A 16,580-nucleotide genomic window follows, 5' to 3' on the forward strand; every position below is an offset into this window, starting at 1 on the left:
AAGAGAGGAATCCAATAAAAATATCAACTGCATCATATGAGCCGCTGTCCAAGGTGGAGTTTGGCCCTAGTTGCCAAATTTTACAAAACCACTAACCATAATGAAGAGGTTCTCACCATACAAGCTTCAAAAAAGACAGATTCCGTGCTCATAAGTTAGTCATCCAGAATTGTATCTTTAGAATATGAATCGCCCACACACACACACACATATATAGAGAGAGAGAGATAGATGCATCAACAACCAAGGATATCATAACACACACTCTCTCTCTCTGACACACACACACACACACATATATATCAAGAGAGAGAGAGAGAGAGAGATGCACTAACAACCAAGTGTATCATAACCTAGAATACACAACAGCAATTTTCAACATATATAAATTCCTTGACCATGAAAAGCATGCCAATTGAGATAGTATATCAAACTCAACATGGCACACTCTCTATTTGAATAAAACTATGAAGCTTCTCTCTTTTTAGCATACAGCATGATCAATACTGGCAGCCACCACAGCATCAGAAATCAATACTCCTACCTAGTTCCATAGTTGCAGCTTCTCTCTTTTTAGCATACAGCATGATCAATACTGGCAGCCACCACAGCATCAGAAATCAATACTCCTACCTAGTTCCATAGTTGCAGCAAATGGCATTTTTTTCAACAACTCGAATTTCATTGGATCCCATGCAGTGGCAAATTTAACTGGTCAGGAAGACTTTTTTTAATAAATTTCATAAATAAATGTTACGGTATATTTTGTTAAACTTGAAATGAATAAAAACAAATGTATGTATGTATGTATAGATATGCTCAATCTTGACATTTAATTTGACATATTTTTGGGTCAGATTTGAAGTTAAAAATATTTGTAGTTTCCTGTTTGAAATTATGAAGTTATAATGGAATTCACTTAATTGTCATTAATCAACTTAATGGTGAATTTTATTATGTTTTTTATTTGCAATGTAAAACGTTTTTTCAGCTTTCATTGTCCCCAAATTTGAAGACAAACCGGGTGACTTGACCTACTTGTTCATCGTTCTAAATCATCACTGTAAGTCAAACAAACACTGTGATTACCAGTCAGTATTCGTTTCTGCATAATGCCAAGAAGCATGTAAATTTGTGGAAATAACTCCATGGCATCATCATATCTGTAGGCTGACAGCATTTCTAAAACATATCCAAGATGATAAAAGAAGGAAAGCATTAGAATGTCCAATTTTAGAGATTGTGCTGACTTCTACCAACCAGACAATCTGTCCAATATGAAAGTTGTCAACCCTAGAATCATACCTGAGAACACATGTCCTTTGATGAAGAGGACTGTCTGAACTGTCAAGGGATCGCAGAATGATCAATGGAAAAAATATACCTATTTCTGCCTGCAAATCCGTTTGCCGTTAGATATTAACATGTGTTGCACCGTGTACAGAGAAACACTACCTGACCTATATGTTTTCATGAAAGCATTTTTCGTATCAGGTTCAGTTAAAGAAGATGAACAGAATCTTCCTACCTTCAAGCTTTCTCTGAACCGCAGTAACAATACAGTGAAAATACCTGAAGCATACTGAAACAAACAGCAAAAGATTTATCGTATACTAAAATATTGAGAAACAAAAATAGATATATCCGAGTCACAACAGCTATCCACGTATTGAATAACATAAGAAATAGCCTGCGTCATCCTTATGAAGCTGATAAGTACAAGATGATAAGAAACTTATGAAGCTCGAGACTACTAACCTGAAAAATTGATGGCGATGAGGAAACACATGCCCTGAGCAATGCATATGAAAGGTAGGATTTGACTGAGTCAATAAAATGAAAATTGATAGTGAAAGAGGGGCTAACACCTTCTAACAATCCCTGCAAAACATGATGCTCTCGTTACACTGCATTCACTTCTCATAAATAAACAAGCATGAAGCATCCAGGTGGCAGGAACTAACCTGAAGCAGCTCAAGTGAAAGAAGCTTCATTTTTGTAACGAACTCATCAGTTTCTTCCTTCAAAGACATCTGTGAAAGACCAGTTTCAATCAAATTGACCTATGCAAATTGTAGATGAATTTGAAATCCAAACAAAATTATTATTCATCATATATGCTTTATACAATTAAGACTTACTTTAGTCATTTAATACATTCTCTGTAAAGCATATACTGACAGTTAGGATACAATATATACAAACTTTAGCCTTGGCAAGAAAACCAGTACATATACACACCTTACAGAGGGTCCGGAAAACCAGTAAAGCATCCTGTTGCGATACACTCATGCTTTCTAGATCAATTCCTCTAAAAACAATTAAAAAACACACTTAACAAAATATTATAAATTTTAATCATGTACAAGACTTTTAGTAAATTTGGGACAGATTGGATAATCTTCCTACTTCGCCTCAAAAGTAACAATTGGTAAAGAAGCATAACTCTTGGCCCACTTGAAACTAGAACCCTTACCCTGCTGTCCTTTCACTATCTTCTGAATTGACAGCCTTGTCTAAAGCAGCCTCCAAACCCTAAAAGCAGTATTTACAGAAAATCAATACTAACTAGAGATCTAAAGTTGGATTACACAATGGATGAGATGATTCATAATTAAGCAAAAGGTACACCCAACCTTTATATCTGCACCTCCAGCAAGATGTTGGAGTTCCTCTACAGATATAACGGCTGCATCTCTCAATCTGTCCAGGGAAAGAGCATCGCCTAGTGTTGTAGCTCCTGCATCTTTTCCATCTTCATTAGAGGAGCTCTCCATCACAATTTCCTGACTTCCCTGTTTAAATGTTTCTGAGGTGGAATTGTTGTGCTGTATAGGAGGGTCAGTTGCAGAAGGTATAGGAGGATTGGATGTGTTTGCTGTATGAAGAGGAACACAAACCTGATTCTGCACACAAAAACTAAATATCAAGAATCGCCCATAACAGAATCTCAAACTTGACAAAATAGACAACACAGTGGATATTCAATTAAATGGAAGCAAGAATCACCACCCTTTCATCAGTTTCCATCCTCCTGAAGACAGTGCTGATCATTTGAGAAAGCATAGCCTTTGCTGTAGCCTGATTTATTGCACTCTTGCTAAGACAGACACAATATGAATAGTTTAAATAGTTACATATGATAACTTTAACAGAAAATAGAGGTATTCAAAATTTTGCTTGAACATTATAAGATTGGGATATCTGAGATATAGAGTTTACCTGTTAAGTGCAATATTATAGCATGTGCGTATCACAGTTAGAAGACACTCTCCATGAACTGCAATTAATTTTACCATAGAGATATGTGAGAAATTTGCTGCCATTTTCTTACTTAGCCACTTTAAAATGCAAGGTAATGAACATCTCTTCCCATTAAGGTCAATTTTTAACACACTCAGATAAAACTTCAAAACCCACATGGCATATATGAGTAAGCTAACAAAAGTAAACATTGATTATCAACATTTAAAGTAACCAATGAAGTTGGACAAAAACATTACCCGATAAGATAGGATAAGATAGATTTTTTACTATCCAACAAATAATCAAGAAAAAGGTCAATGAAACTAGAGAGTACAACCAGTCCAGTCGTCAATAGACTAAGGGAATGTCTAGAACATTCCTTTAATACTGAGCTGTTAAAAATAAAATGACACGACGGAGAAAAATGTAGAGTGGTAGGATCAAGGTACAGCAGAGGAGGAAAATCATATGAGGCACAATGCCCTAGCTGAACATAAGCATAACAGAAAATAAAGTTGGAGGAAAATGAGGCATAATAAGTACCCTCGTCTCCATCAAACAATGTGAAGGGACTGAACTAATGCAAAGCCTGATGGCTTGGAGGTTTGATGAACAACCCTCAGACGAGCTCTAGAGTGAAACACACGCACTCTCTCCTAACATTTGATATCAAAGCCCGAGTAGTTGTTTGGCATTTGTCTAGCTCTGTGCCAACAAGTGCCTAGTTCAAATCCCCTAGGTGAGGTGCATTAATATACACCAATGAGCTTAATAAAGATGACATTCGAGCAGCAACCATCTAGTTCTAGCAATTACAAACGAACATACAAATTTAAAGTAGACCATTAACTTATGGAATAAAATAAGCTATCCAGCAATTGTCCACAATAACATGGCCAAATAGTTATGTTTACAAAATATGCCCTCTGCACACCAAAGTATGAAGATCAAAAGATCCAAAACAATAAACTTACTTAGTGGCTACATACTTTGAATTTATCATCTCTGGCATAAAGTAGTGAAAATGGAGAAACAATTACTGTAATATCTATGATTCTATCTACCATTACCTCCTCTTTGCACCACCACAATTGCTGTGTGCGCATCCATGTGGTGTGAGTGGCGCCAAAGCAAGATGAAGATATGTAGAAGAATATGTATGTAAAACTGAAGATGGAGACACTAGTGACAGAGCTGGAGTCCTAATCATGGGTACCATGACAGTGGATGGGAGTGGCATCTTAGCCCAATCAACATCATCCATCAGAGCATTCTCCAATTGCTCTAAATCCAATATTCCATCCTCCAAATTACCCCATCTAGATTGTTCTCCCAAATCAACAAGTTTTATCCAGGTTTTCCTCCTCATAGTAATGGGACAACAATCACAAGTTGTAATGAACATAAACCAAGCTCTCTAACAGGTAGACATTCAACCTATTTCTTTTAATGTTATGGATGAAAGTGTAGGTGCTCCAACACCTCTCTACAAAAGAAGTGTTCACCAACTCTGAAAGCACCCATGTTTCCAACTGTCGTAGCTGTTGTGTAGCACCATCATGCATGTTCCACCATTAAAGACAACTCAAATTCACTTGATCTCTAATGGCATGGTTGTTCCCAAAGGCACCATTGTTAAGGATGTAGTGGCTCAATTGTCTTTGAATGGTCTCAAACTCCCCATCAGGGACCAACTTGTCTAATGCTTTCATATAACCAACTTGAAGCTCTAGATCTTGGTTTAGCTTTTTCATGGACCAACCATCAGGTGCTAGTGATGAAGACCATGATAGATAATAATATCTTTGGTGTAAGAACATATGCTAAGGCATGTAGTGGGATATTTAGCATTTCACGCCATATTTCCACCTCTACATGAGTATGATTATACAAGTTGATATCTCTAGGCTGAACAATGTCTTTAATCTGCCCTAGCATGTTATCTATCTACTCATACACTTCCCTAGTGATTGCCCAATCGAAATCTACAAACTTAATCATGTGATAAATTATTAAATTGGCTTGGTGAATTGCAAGACCTACCAAACTTGTGACCAACACTCACTGTCAAGAAAAGTCCCCTTCACTACATTAGCACCACCTCTATCAGTGTTTAGTTCATCTCATGCACCACTAGTCACCATAGCACCCAAAGCTTGTCTCACCTTCGATGGGCGCCTAAAGGAGAGGAAATAAATAGAAAATCTGGTTTTTGCAATTTTAAGTGGTTCCAACCTATTGTGAGTGCCATAAAAGTAATTCACACTTGTATGCTCATTGACAAATCTGATGAGTTGCTTCCCACTCTTGTAAATGTCATTACTCCATCCACATTCTTTATGGTTTACATTATCATGCGTCAAAAGGTTCAACGCGTGCACCAAACACCCAACCTAGAGATGTGTGGATGAACTCACTCAATGACCATTCAATGAGTTTACCTACTCCAATACAATTTCTCACATTATCAACGATTACTTGAATCACATTAGAAGGACCAAGAACATTAACGGTTTTCAATAGGAGCTTTAAAATTTCTAGAGCAAATGCAATGATCGAAGAGGAGTCATGTGTTGCAAGAAACACAGCATCAATTGCAGAAACACCAAAACATTTATCAAGTGTTGGTTTCTAACATTTGTCCACCCATCAGATACAATAGGTACCACAAAATCCTCCCCACTCTTCTATAAAACATATTAATTTTATGAATTTTTGTTCTTCACTCATCTAGCAACACAGTTCCAGCTTTCTCATGAAAAAATATAATGTGCAAGGGTGTCATTAGTGTTATGAGACATGGTTGAATCTACAATTTGACAAACTGATTGATTTTCAAATAAATTGGTCCAACTTGGAAGCAAACTTTGCTAGAGGCCAAGTGATGGTTGTCATTTACTTATGAAGTGGTTCACCTCCTTGTTTCGAAGGGGAAGGCATGAAAGTCTATGGAGATATAATAGATGTACTTGGAAGCGTACTTTGCTAGAGGCCGAGAGGTGGTTGTTCTTTATAAAGCAATTCAACTCCTCATTTTGAAGGAGAAGCATGAAAGGGGATGGAGATTGTATCCATTGGGGGCTACATTGACGGCCTTAACCATATCAAGGTAAAATATCGGGAGCAAAGCACAACAAGCATAGAGAAGCTGCACCACTTACCATCCACCTCATCCCTAATACCAATATCCTTAGTCACCAAGTTCGGCGAATTTGAACGAATAAGTTCCAAATTTGCCGAACTTCAAACAAATACGAACTTATTCGTTCAAGTTCGCTGAATTTTATGGCGAACTCGAATTTAATAACGAACACGAATTTAATGACGAACAAAATCGATTAAGTTCGTTTAGGGTTCGAAGAAAATCGTTTTGGTTCGAATTGTTTTGCTGTTTTAAATAAATTTCCAAATCAATTGCGGGCCCGTTTTACCAAATCAATTGCGGGTTTCATTGTTCACCGGAGGGTTAGACTGTTAGTTTCATTGTTTGCGCCGTGCGGAGGGTTTGAATCGTTTGATACACAGTTACACTCCCAGTCTACAGACTACCACCGAGCACCGACGACCGTCGACCACTGACCTCGGTCCTCAACCGAACTCCGAGTCTCCACGTGAGCAACATACTGATACACATAACACAGCTCGGCTCTTGACTGAGGACTCCTGCTGCCTCACGCTCTCAGGCTTCAGCCTTCAGCTCGGCTTTGAAGTTGACTCCTGCACCGTGCACACCGAGCAGTCTTGACTCCTGCACGCCGAGCAGTGCACACTGCACAGTAACTTGTAAGTTTATAAATTTACGCCATCATGAGTAATCAGCTCTACTACAGTATGATCATACTACTGCCTATGTTCATATAAGATGACTGTTGTAGATTTAACCCTTCACTTTAATATTTTCAAAGTACAGTACAAATAACAAAGGGCTCATACCTTAGATGATATCAAATAGTCTGGTCATCATGGATTTGGATAGGCTGTCACCGTGCACGTACCTTAATCTGCCCTTTCAAGCAAGCCTTAATCTGATCTTAGTCCCTTTAACTATGACCTTAACTTCCTCCTTTTCTGCTGCCAAAATCGGACCTGATATGCCTCTCAGGATCACTGTGATCTGAGATAGATAATCCTCAAACTCAGCTGCTAATCAGTAACTTATACTGCAGCCTAATATGAAAATAATGTGGCCTTTTTCTCAGGATTAGGATGACCTTTAGACAGTAAAAATTACACTTAAAAGATGCCCTCAGATCTATCATAGACAATCGATTGCATGCCTTTTCATCTGCCTCAGATATGTCCTAAAATAGGTTTCAAAGCAGGCTCAGAAGAGGTCTGAAATCATGCTTCAGATCAGGCCAAAGATAGGCCTCAGAACCAGCCGAAGTGTGGCCCAGAACTAGCCTCAGACTTGGCCTTCAATAGTCTCAGAGATGGCCGAAACAGGCCTCAGAAAGAGGGCTGAAACAGGCCTCAGAAAGAGGGCCGAAACTGAGCCTTAGAATTGGCCTAAATTTGCTTGAACTGATAATTTTTTATATAAAATTTAGTTTCAAATTTTCATAATTTAATTTTGCAAAAAAAAAACTAATGAAAATATAAATTCAAAAAAAATTGCAGACATTTCAGACTTCAAGCCTTCACTAGTTTTCAACAATCAGAGGTTCAAAACCTTCAAATTTCAATGGCACCCCCAAAATCAACTGTTGTAGTTTGGAATTTGTCAAAAACAACGGTTATAATCTTTCATGTCAGCTGTGTGGACATAATTTCACTGGCACTTTAACTAGAGCAATGGATCACCTTCTCGGTATTAGCAATGGAAGTGGAGGTGGTGTTGAACCCTGCACTAAGATCACTGACGAACAAAAATCCACACTGCAAAAAGACCATTCCAATTCACAGATGCAAAAGGAGAAAAGGGTAAATAAGAGGCAGCGAATTGAGAAGGAGATTGCCATGTCTTCCTCCAACACCATTAATTCAATCTCAAACATTGAAGGATCAAGTTCTACTCAAGCAAAAACAGGTGGAACCAAAACATTAAATCAATTCTGGAAACCTGTTGAGAAACAGGAAGTTGATGATGTTGTTGCAGAATTCTTTTATGCATGTGCAATTTCCTTTAATGTGGCGAGGAGTCCATATTTTAAAAATGTAATTAAAAAGGCCATTGATTTTGGGAAGGGCTATGTTCCTCCCGGATCTAAAGCTTTAAGGACAACTTTGCTAAAGAAAGCAAAAGACAGAGTGACAGGAAAGTTGGCTGAGATTAAAGAGTTTGGAAGATTACAGGGTGCACAATTTTGAGTGATGGTTGGTCAGATTTGTGTCATCGCCCATTGATCAATGTGCTTGTTTATTATCCTCAAGGGGTACTTTTCTTGAAGGCAATAAATGCAATGGATTGAGTGAAGACATCAAAATTTATTTTTGGAATTTTGGATGAAGCGATTCCAGAGGTTGGGGTGGAAAATGTTGTCCATGTTATTAGAGATAATGCATCAAATTGTGGTGGTGCAGGGAAGCTGATTATGGAAAAGTATAATCAGATTTATTGGACCCCTTATGCAGCTCACTGCTTGGATTTAATGTTGCATGACTTAGCCAAATTTCCTTGGGTCGATGAGACAATCCGAAGAGCCAAAACAATTGCAAACTTCATCATCAACCATCGTCTCACTTTGAGCATATACAAGAAGAATGCATCAAAAGAGTTGTTGAGGCCTTGTGATACAAGGTTTGCCACTTTTTATATTACTCTGAAAAGAGTTGTTGAGGAAAAAGCGAGCCTAAGACCTGTTTTTTGCAACACTGAGTGGGAGAGATCTACCCTTTCAAAAGAAACTAAGGGGAAAAATGTTGAACACATAGTGCTCAATAATGAGTTTTGGGAAAATGCAAACAAGGTTTTAAAATTTGTGGCCCAATTGTTAATGTGCTCCGCATGGTTGATGGTGACAAACCTTGTATGGGTTTTGTTTATGAAAGCATTGATCGTTGCAAAGAGACCATTGCAACTGCTTTTAATAATGTGGAAGCTGATTACAAGGAGATATGGGATTTAATTGATCAAAGATGGAAGATGATGCATAGTCCATTACATGCAGCAGCATGCTATTTGGACCCTAGATTGTTTGGGTTACCAAGACATAGGGATGAAGAAATCATGAATGGACATATCCAGTCTATTGAGAAGCTAAATCCAGATCCAGAAATTGCAGGTTTGATCAGAGGTTAGTTGAGGGCATACAGGTCAGAAGAAGGGTTATTTGGAACACAATCAGTAAAGTATGATAGGAGCAGAAGTGATCCAGTAGTATGGTGGGAATTTTATGGTTCAAGGGCACCAAAATTGCAAAATTTTGCAATTCGTATCTTAAGCCAAGGATCAAGTGCATCAGCATGTGAAAGGAATTGGAGTTCCTTTGACCACATTCATTCCAAGAAAAGAAATAGATTGTTATCTGGAAGATTAGAAGATCTTGTTTATGTTCGTAGTAACTTGCAGTTGGCATTGAAGAATGTGGCTAAAGAGTCATCCAATTCCTCTACTCCGTGGATCGATCATGTTCCAAATGCATCAATGGATGACGCTGATTTGTACATTGATAGTGACATTGACAGGGAATTGACTGATGAATCTGATGTTGAAGCATCTAGCGGATTCACAACTCCTACTGCTCTTGATGACATAGAACTTTTTGATATAACAAGTGGGCCACAGGAACATCAAGAATAAAACTTGTGTTCCTGTTTTAGATTTCTAGTTTACTTTTTGCATGAACAATTTTCTAAAACTGCCAAGCTACTTTAAAGTTTAAACTTTCGAGTTTATATATTTTGAATACTTTTTTATCAGATTGTTTTTCAATATATGAAATCTGATATGGCCCATGGTTTTGTTGAATTTGATATGTGTGCCAAATTGCCAATGTCTATGATGAATTTCTCACCTTGTTTACTATGTATGGAAGTTACAACTACATAAAATTTGCTTGATATATTAAGGAACGAATTGCTCTCATTATTGGCTCACTTCATGGTTTACTGCTCACTGTCATAAATGAAAAGAGGTCTGAAAACATATCAGAGGCTTAAGTTTATTTCCACTGTTTGCTTGCTTCAATCTAACCTGAAAAGGAGTGGTGATTTTAGGACTGTTTTGAGCACTTGGTATTAAAGTTCACTGCTGTCATAAAGGCTCTTGGCATTGGTTAATGTTCAATTAAGTTGTTTTATGATTTCATAAGAAGAATACTACACAGTAATCATATGAAAATTCTGAAGTGTTTTTAGTTAATTGACTGAATTTGAGCCACTGTATTTGCAGAGATTCTTTATTCATTTTCTGAGTTTGAACTTCAGAGTTTTGTAGTGATCTTTTGTCTCCTAGGCCATGGGCATTTTTAACTGTACTCTTTCTTTTTGAAGGCTGAAAATCATTGGAAATCTGAAGCATATAATTTGGAGGATAATTACAATAAAAATTAACATTAAAAGGCTTGAAAATGACCAAAATTGATCACACATAATTTATAAAATTTAATAAATTTTCTAGCCTCTGTTCTCTTGCTAAGCCATCGCCTTTTATGGACTGATCTACCTTGGCTGTGGGGTTTTCTTGGGGGTCTCGCATATGGTTGTTTGTCGCTGAAGTAACACACAGTGATCATAAAAAAAGTTGACAAATGTTCTGGCTCTTATCTCTTGAAACCTTGGTGAATTTTATGTAACTGTCTTGTATTCTCTGAGTCGATCGTAACCTACAGCAATCTGATCTAACATTAGAGTGGTAACTTTACTCTGCTTCTGGCACTAAAATTGGATCCTAAGCATTGGCATTTTCCTTTGCATCTTGGACATGACCTTATGGACTGATCTCATCATTAAGTGACTGGTATATACTTGGTAATAAGCTACAGTGAGCTTACCTCTGTTACTTAAAGATCTGGTATATTTTTTGAAGTTGATTAGTTGGAAAGCATATTGTTCTTTCACATCTTAAATTGAATTGGTGTTTCATTGGCATTGTGGTAAGTTGGAACTTGGTTCTTTGCAATGTGCATTATGGACTTTGAATTTGACTTTAAATTGATTTTATATATATATATATATATATATATATTTTTTTTTCGAATTTCTATATGTAGAATTTTATGTCGAACTTTATCGACAAAATTTTAGTTGCCGAACTTTATTCGAATTTCAAGGTCGCTGAACTCGAACTCGAACACAAACCTGGTGACTTAGCCAATATCAAGGAAATCTAATATTGATCCCAAAACCAGGAGGAGATAGAGATATGTTGCCACGAAATCTAAATGACGCATCCAGTGATTGAAGCTTTTGTTTTTTTACCATGCTTTGTTTATGCAGCTTCCTCTATCTTGATGTATTTTTGTCTTTCTTCCTTTGATATCTTAGGGCAAACTAAAATCTTAAAGGCACTCTTACTGTCATCATTCTCCATCACCCCACAAAGATGCCTCCTCATATGAGTATACGAACTAGAATAAGGTTTTTCTCAATGACATAAAATTTTAGTGGTTCCACTACCTTACACATCCACCCACCCCCTGCAAGTTTTGTCACATATCTCCAAAAGGGTGTCAACAAAGCTTTGCTCCTTCATTGCTCTCTTCATTGTCAACAGTCACATTCATCCGCTTCAAAATATCCATCATTTTCTTAAATTGGTTTACTATGAGTAAGCAATTACCATCTTCTTCGCTTTCTTCCCTCTGATTCCTTTGCCTCACCAACACAATGTGAACCAAAAATGGAATGATAAACCACAAGAAGACCATTTTTCTCAAGTCTTAGATGAACAAATTGCAATAAAATGAGAGAGAAGAAGGAAAGGGAAAGAGTACGAGATGAAGAGACAACTCCTCCAAGCTCTCATTTTCTCTCTCCTCCAAACTCCTCTTTGTTCTCTCCACCCTGAGCTCAATCAAACAAAAACGAAAGAATGGGGTAAAAGAGAGGGAGAAGAGCTCTTTTGTTTCCATCATCACTTTCCTTTAAACCTTAAACCTTATACCTACCCTAGGTCTCACCTCCACCTAAAAATTAGCAAAAAGCGGAAAATATTATTTTTCATTATGTGTGGGAGCATCCAAACTTCTCAGGGAGTGCACTGGGAGCACATTCCCTAGTTGCAGTAGTGTCACAGGCAGTATAGCTTGTAGATAGTGTCTTAGAGAAGTAGGGAGCACACACCTAGGGGCACTCCCAAGATGCACCTGCTCAGAGCGCAATTTCAGGGGGTGGCGAGAAGGCACTCCCAATAACATTGATCAGGACAAACAATGAGACCGTCCTGAGTCTACATGAAGTGTTCATAATAGAAGACCCTCTTGAGCCCTATTACCGCTCAAACTAGCAGAGGTCCTAGAGAGGGATCCTATAAAGCAACTATTAGGTCAAGGGCAACAATGGAGCGATAGCCCACTATCACCTCCACTAAGGCTCCCTGCTCTTTATGGACTTTAACCGATGGTAGGAAACCCGGTATAAGGGGAATCACTAGATGAATGGATCAAATAGGAGGATAAGGGGTGATTCCAAAGGCCTATTCACAAGAGAGGCTCAATTATATGGCTTTCTTGCTTGAAAACCAAGGTGATATCAGTGTTTTTAAAACCGGAACCGGTGACCGGACCGGTCCACCTAATGAACCGGTTTACCGACCGGAACCGGTCTAACCGGGACTGGTTTGGTCTAAACGAACCGGTTTTTAAAAAATACATTAAATAATTAATTTTTAATGAAACAAAACTATTTTTAAGATGTAAAACCATGATTCCAAGCCAATAGAGACAAAATATGCAAAGTTTGCTCATTTATATACCATGCAAAGGTGAATATATCAAAATGGCACCGAGTGCAATACATATCATCGACAAAATAGAAAAATACATAAGAAATGAGGCTCTAAATGGCCTATAAAGTCCAAAAACAATGCTGCAAGCTATGAGGCCATTGGCCTACTACAAGTCTACAGTGTACACATGATCAATCATCAAGTCCATCACCACTACTAGACACAGGATCATCATCAGGAGCTACATAGACATCATCTGGTTCAGAGTCTGAGGATGCCTCTGCCTCATCTGCAACATCAGTATCAATGCCACCAATGACAATAGAAGTGGACCTAATGGAAGCACGAGTTTTTCGACCTGCACGACTAGTGCCTTCCATTGGTTCCTTGCCTTTCCTTGATGCCGCTACTGATCCTGGTTCTGATGCCGCCACATAATCTGCCTCATCCTCCGCTAAAGCCATGTCGATATCAAAATCAGCCTCAAACACAGGATCTTCAGTCTCCTCCACCCATTCTGATGTTGGATCAATATCGTCCAACACAATGGGATCTAGATCAGGTGATTTGCTCATCATTTGGTTCCTCCTCAGTCGAAGGTTGTATTGCACAAAAACAAGATCATTTAACCGTTTTTGTTCCAAACGGTTTCTCTTCTTCGTGTGTATGCGCTCAAAAACAGACCAATTGCGCTCACAACCTGAAGCACTGCAAGTTTGACTGAGGACTCTAATTGCAAACCTTTGCAATTGAGGACACTGGCCACCAAATGACTCCCACCAATGTGCTGCAAAGAAAAAGACAATAATTAGTAACTTAGTTTATAATTTGAATTGTAAAGAACGTAAACAATTTTAACTTGAAATGAAAAACAAAATGGAAATTGGAATTGCTTACCTGGTTGGTCCACATCTCTTGCCATCTTTGCCAAGTTTTTGCCAAAAGTACCACTTGCTTGATTGAAAATAGTAAGCTGTCTATGTATATCCAACTGGTCTACATGGTTAGGGACCATGCGCTCCAAGCAATCAATCAATCCAGCTCTGACCTCCCCATCATGCTGATCTCCTAGCCGATTTTTATAGTGATACCTTGGGTTCAAAAAATACCCGGCTGCATGTATAGGACGATGGAGTTCATTGTTCCATCTGTTATCAATGATCTCCCATATACGGCCATATTTAGCTAACCTGTCATTGTAAGCTGCCCGTATCTGCTCCTTTGCCTAATCCATAGCTTCATAAATGTAGCCCATGGCCAATCTTTCCCCATCCACCAACCTTAGCACCTTAACAAGGGGCTCGGTAATTTTCACAAGCTCTACAGACCTTTTCCAAAAATAAGTGTCTAACACTTTCTTTTTGGTGTCTTTTCCATCTGGTCTACGAGCCCACCGAGATTCAGACCATTCATCAGAGGAAAACATTTTCTGCAAGTTTCTATGTTGACCATTGAGACATTGCAACGTGAGGAAGTGAGTTGCAAATCTCGTAATTGCAGGCCTAACAAGCTCTTTGCCTCCAGTGTGTTTCCTCATTAGGCTCAATACCCATGAGTGGTTGTAAATGTATTTTGTAATGCACTTGGCATGCTCTACAGTGTTTTTTACCCACTCCACTTTGCCTATATCCTCAAGCATGAGGTCTATGCAATGTGCAGCACATGGAGTCCAAAATATGGTGTTATATTTGGCCTCAAGCATCTTTCCAGCAAGAACATAGTTTGAGGCATTATCAGTGATGACCTGCACAACATGCTGCTCCCCAACTTCCTGAATAATGTTATCCAAAAGCTCAAATAGAAGGCTTGCATCCTTTACCCTATCAGATGCATCAACTGATTTCAAAAACATGGTTCCTTGAGGGCAAGAAACAAGGAAATTAATGATAGTGCGGTTCTTTCCATCGGTCCATCCATCTGCCATAATGGAACAACCTGTTTTGACCCATGACTCTCTAAACTCAGCCAAATACTCATCAATGGAAGATATCTCTTTTTGCAAAAGAGCTCCGCTCAAGTCATGCATACTAGGGCCTTTGAAGCCCTTTCCTGCAGCTATAACAGAGTCCCACATAGCTTGGTAATAAGGTGAGCGAGCAGCATTAAATGGGATATCTGAATCATACCACCATCTAGCAATGTATTGGTGAGAAGTTTCTTTGCATTGTTTTTTCCAATGCTGATCCAAAGTGGGTTGAGAACTTGGCTGGGAGGAAGTGGGATTAGATTTAGAAGAGGCAATGTTGGCAGAAGATGAGAAATAACTTTGGATGTTTGGTCTCTTTGCTCCTTTTGATGGTTGGCCAACTCCAACAGAAGGATGAACATAGTGAAAGGGGTCATTGGTGGAAGGGATAGAAGTGGAGTCTTGAATCTCATAATCATCATACCCACTCTCTTTCATAAGATTCATGGCTTCCATTAATTCCCTCTTCCTTGCAATTTCATCTTGGATGGCCTTCTCCCTAGCCTTATCCTCATAAAATTTTTCAAGCTTGGCAATGTATTCTGCCCTAATAGGACCTAACAGTTCTTTTGGTGCATCACATGGCTTTACTTGGCCTCTTACCCCAGCCAAGTGTTGTTTCAACCTAAGAATACCCCCACCTCCAATAGATTTATGGCATAATTTGCATATCATTTTTCCCTCAATTACATCACAATGAACCCATGCACTGTCCTTTCCTTTTGGAGCCATGTTTGCTTGAAATAATAACAATTTGCAAAGAAATCTGCCATTTAAAAAAAAAATTGCAGCTAAGGAACATGGAAAACCAATGATAAATGTAGGAAAAAAAATGCACATGCAAGCTACAAAAATTGATAGCATAGAGCTAGAGAGTTCATAGGCTTAGCATAGATGATAGATCATTGAAGTGAGAAGTTTATAGCACAAAAAAAATAATTCATGGACAGCAGACCCAAATGAGGAATTATCAAGTGCAAATCCTTACCTGGAAATGCAAAGTAGCTCCCTTAGCCTCCTCTTGATGATGGCAACTCCACTGACAGCTACACACTATCTCCAAAATAGCTCCAACTCCAACTCCAAGATGACTACTTCAGCAAAAACTCCACACTCTCCAAGCTCACAAACAAACTCACAAACACTCCAAATCAGTTGTGTGAGACAAATGAGAGTGAGAGGGGTGTCTTATAGCAAGTGTGAGGGTGTTTTTGGAGGGAAAATCCCTTTCCCTCACCCCCAAAACCCCTAAACCGCCCTCAGTTCCAAAAAACCGCTGCGCTTTTTGCTTGACCGGCGGCCTGTCCATAAACCGGCCGGTTTAGGACGGAACCGGCCGGTTAGCAATAAACCGGCCGGTTCCGCCCTAAACCGGCCGGTTTTTACCGATTAGGGCAATTTTCCGGGCAAAGGGTGCTGTAAACCGGGTTTTTTCACCGGTTCTGACCGGTGAGCCTCCCAACCGGCCGGTTAGGCCGGTAACCGGTTGGACCGGAACGATTTTTAAAACTATGGGTGATATGCTCTCTACGAAGAGCT

The 16,580-nt window shown here is 38.8% G+C and overlaps 2 protein-coding genes across 4 annotated transcripts in view; both read right to left on the reverse strand.

Moving 5' to 3' along the window:
• LOC149168245 (brefeldin A-inhibited guanine nucleotide-exchange protein 5-like) overlaps positions 1-16,580 on the reverse strand; it is a 287,450-nt gene that overhangs the window by 152,066 nt on the left and 118,804 nt on the right. For both annotated transcript variants that reach the window (XM_089428172.1, XM_089428173.1), the window contains exons 8-16: positions 3,223-3,280; positions 3,013-3,100; positions 2,637-2,906; positions 2,477-2,535; positions 2,242-2,311; positions 1,965-2,033; positions 1,759-1,881; positions 1,529-1,582; positions 1,306-1,394 (exon numbers count right to left, since the gene is read on the reverse strand). In XM_089428172.1, the coding sequence (XP_089284298.1) occupies positions 1,306-1,394; positions 1,529-1,582; positions 1,759-1,881; positions 1,965-2,033; positions 2,242-2,311; positions 2,477-2,535; positions 2,637-2,906; positions 3,013-3,100; positions 3,223-3,280 (880 nt within the window). The remainder of the gene's footprint in view (positions 1-1,305; positions 1,395-1,528; positions 1,583-1,758; positions 1,882-1,964; positions 2,034-2,241; positions 2,312-2,476; positions 2,536-2,636; positions 2,907-3,012; positions 3,101-3,222; positions 3,281-16,580) is intronic.
• LOC149168246 (uncharacterized) lies at positions 12,984-16,319 on the reverse strand. Of its 2 annotated transcripts, none has more exons than XM_089428175.1 (2): positions 13,973-16,319; positions 12,984-13,862 (listed from the first exon to the last, which is right to left on the reverse strand). In XM_089428175.1, exons 1-2 carry the CDS (start codon positions 14,088-14,090, stop codon positions 13,267-13,269), a joined length of 714 nt encoding a protein of 237 aa, XP_089284301.1. In that variant the 5' UTR covers positions 14,091-16,319; the 3' UTR covers positions 12,984-13,266. The 2 variants fall into 2 exon arrangements, 1 of the variants encoding a protein (XP_089284301.1); XR_016259738.1 differs by having other exon boundaries at positions 13,755-13,862.

The sequence above is a fragment of the Pinus tabuliformis genome, chromosome 4_2 (genome assembly GCF_031772625.1).
Source record: "Pinus tabuliformis cultivar Carrire ecotype Pingquan chromosome 4_2, CPIR1, whole genome shotgun sequence".
NCBI classification, from domain to species: Eukaryota; Viridiplantae; Streptophyta; class Pinopsida; order Pinales; family Pinaceae; genus Pinus; species Pinus tabuliformis.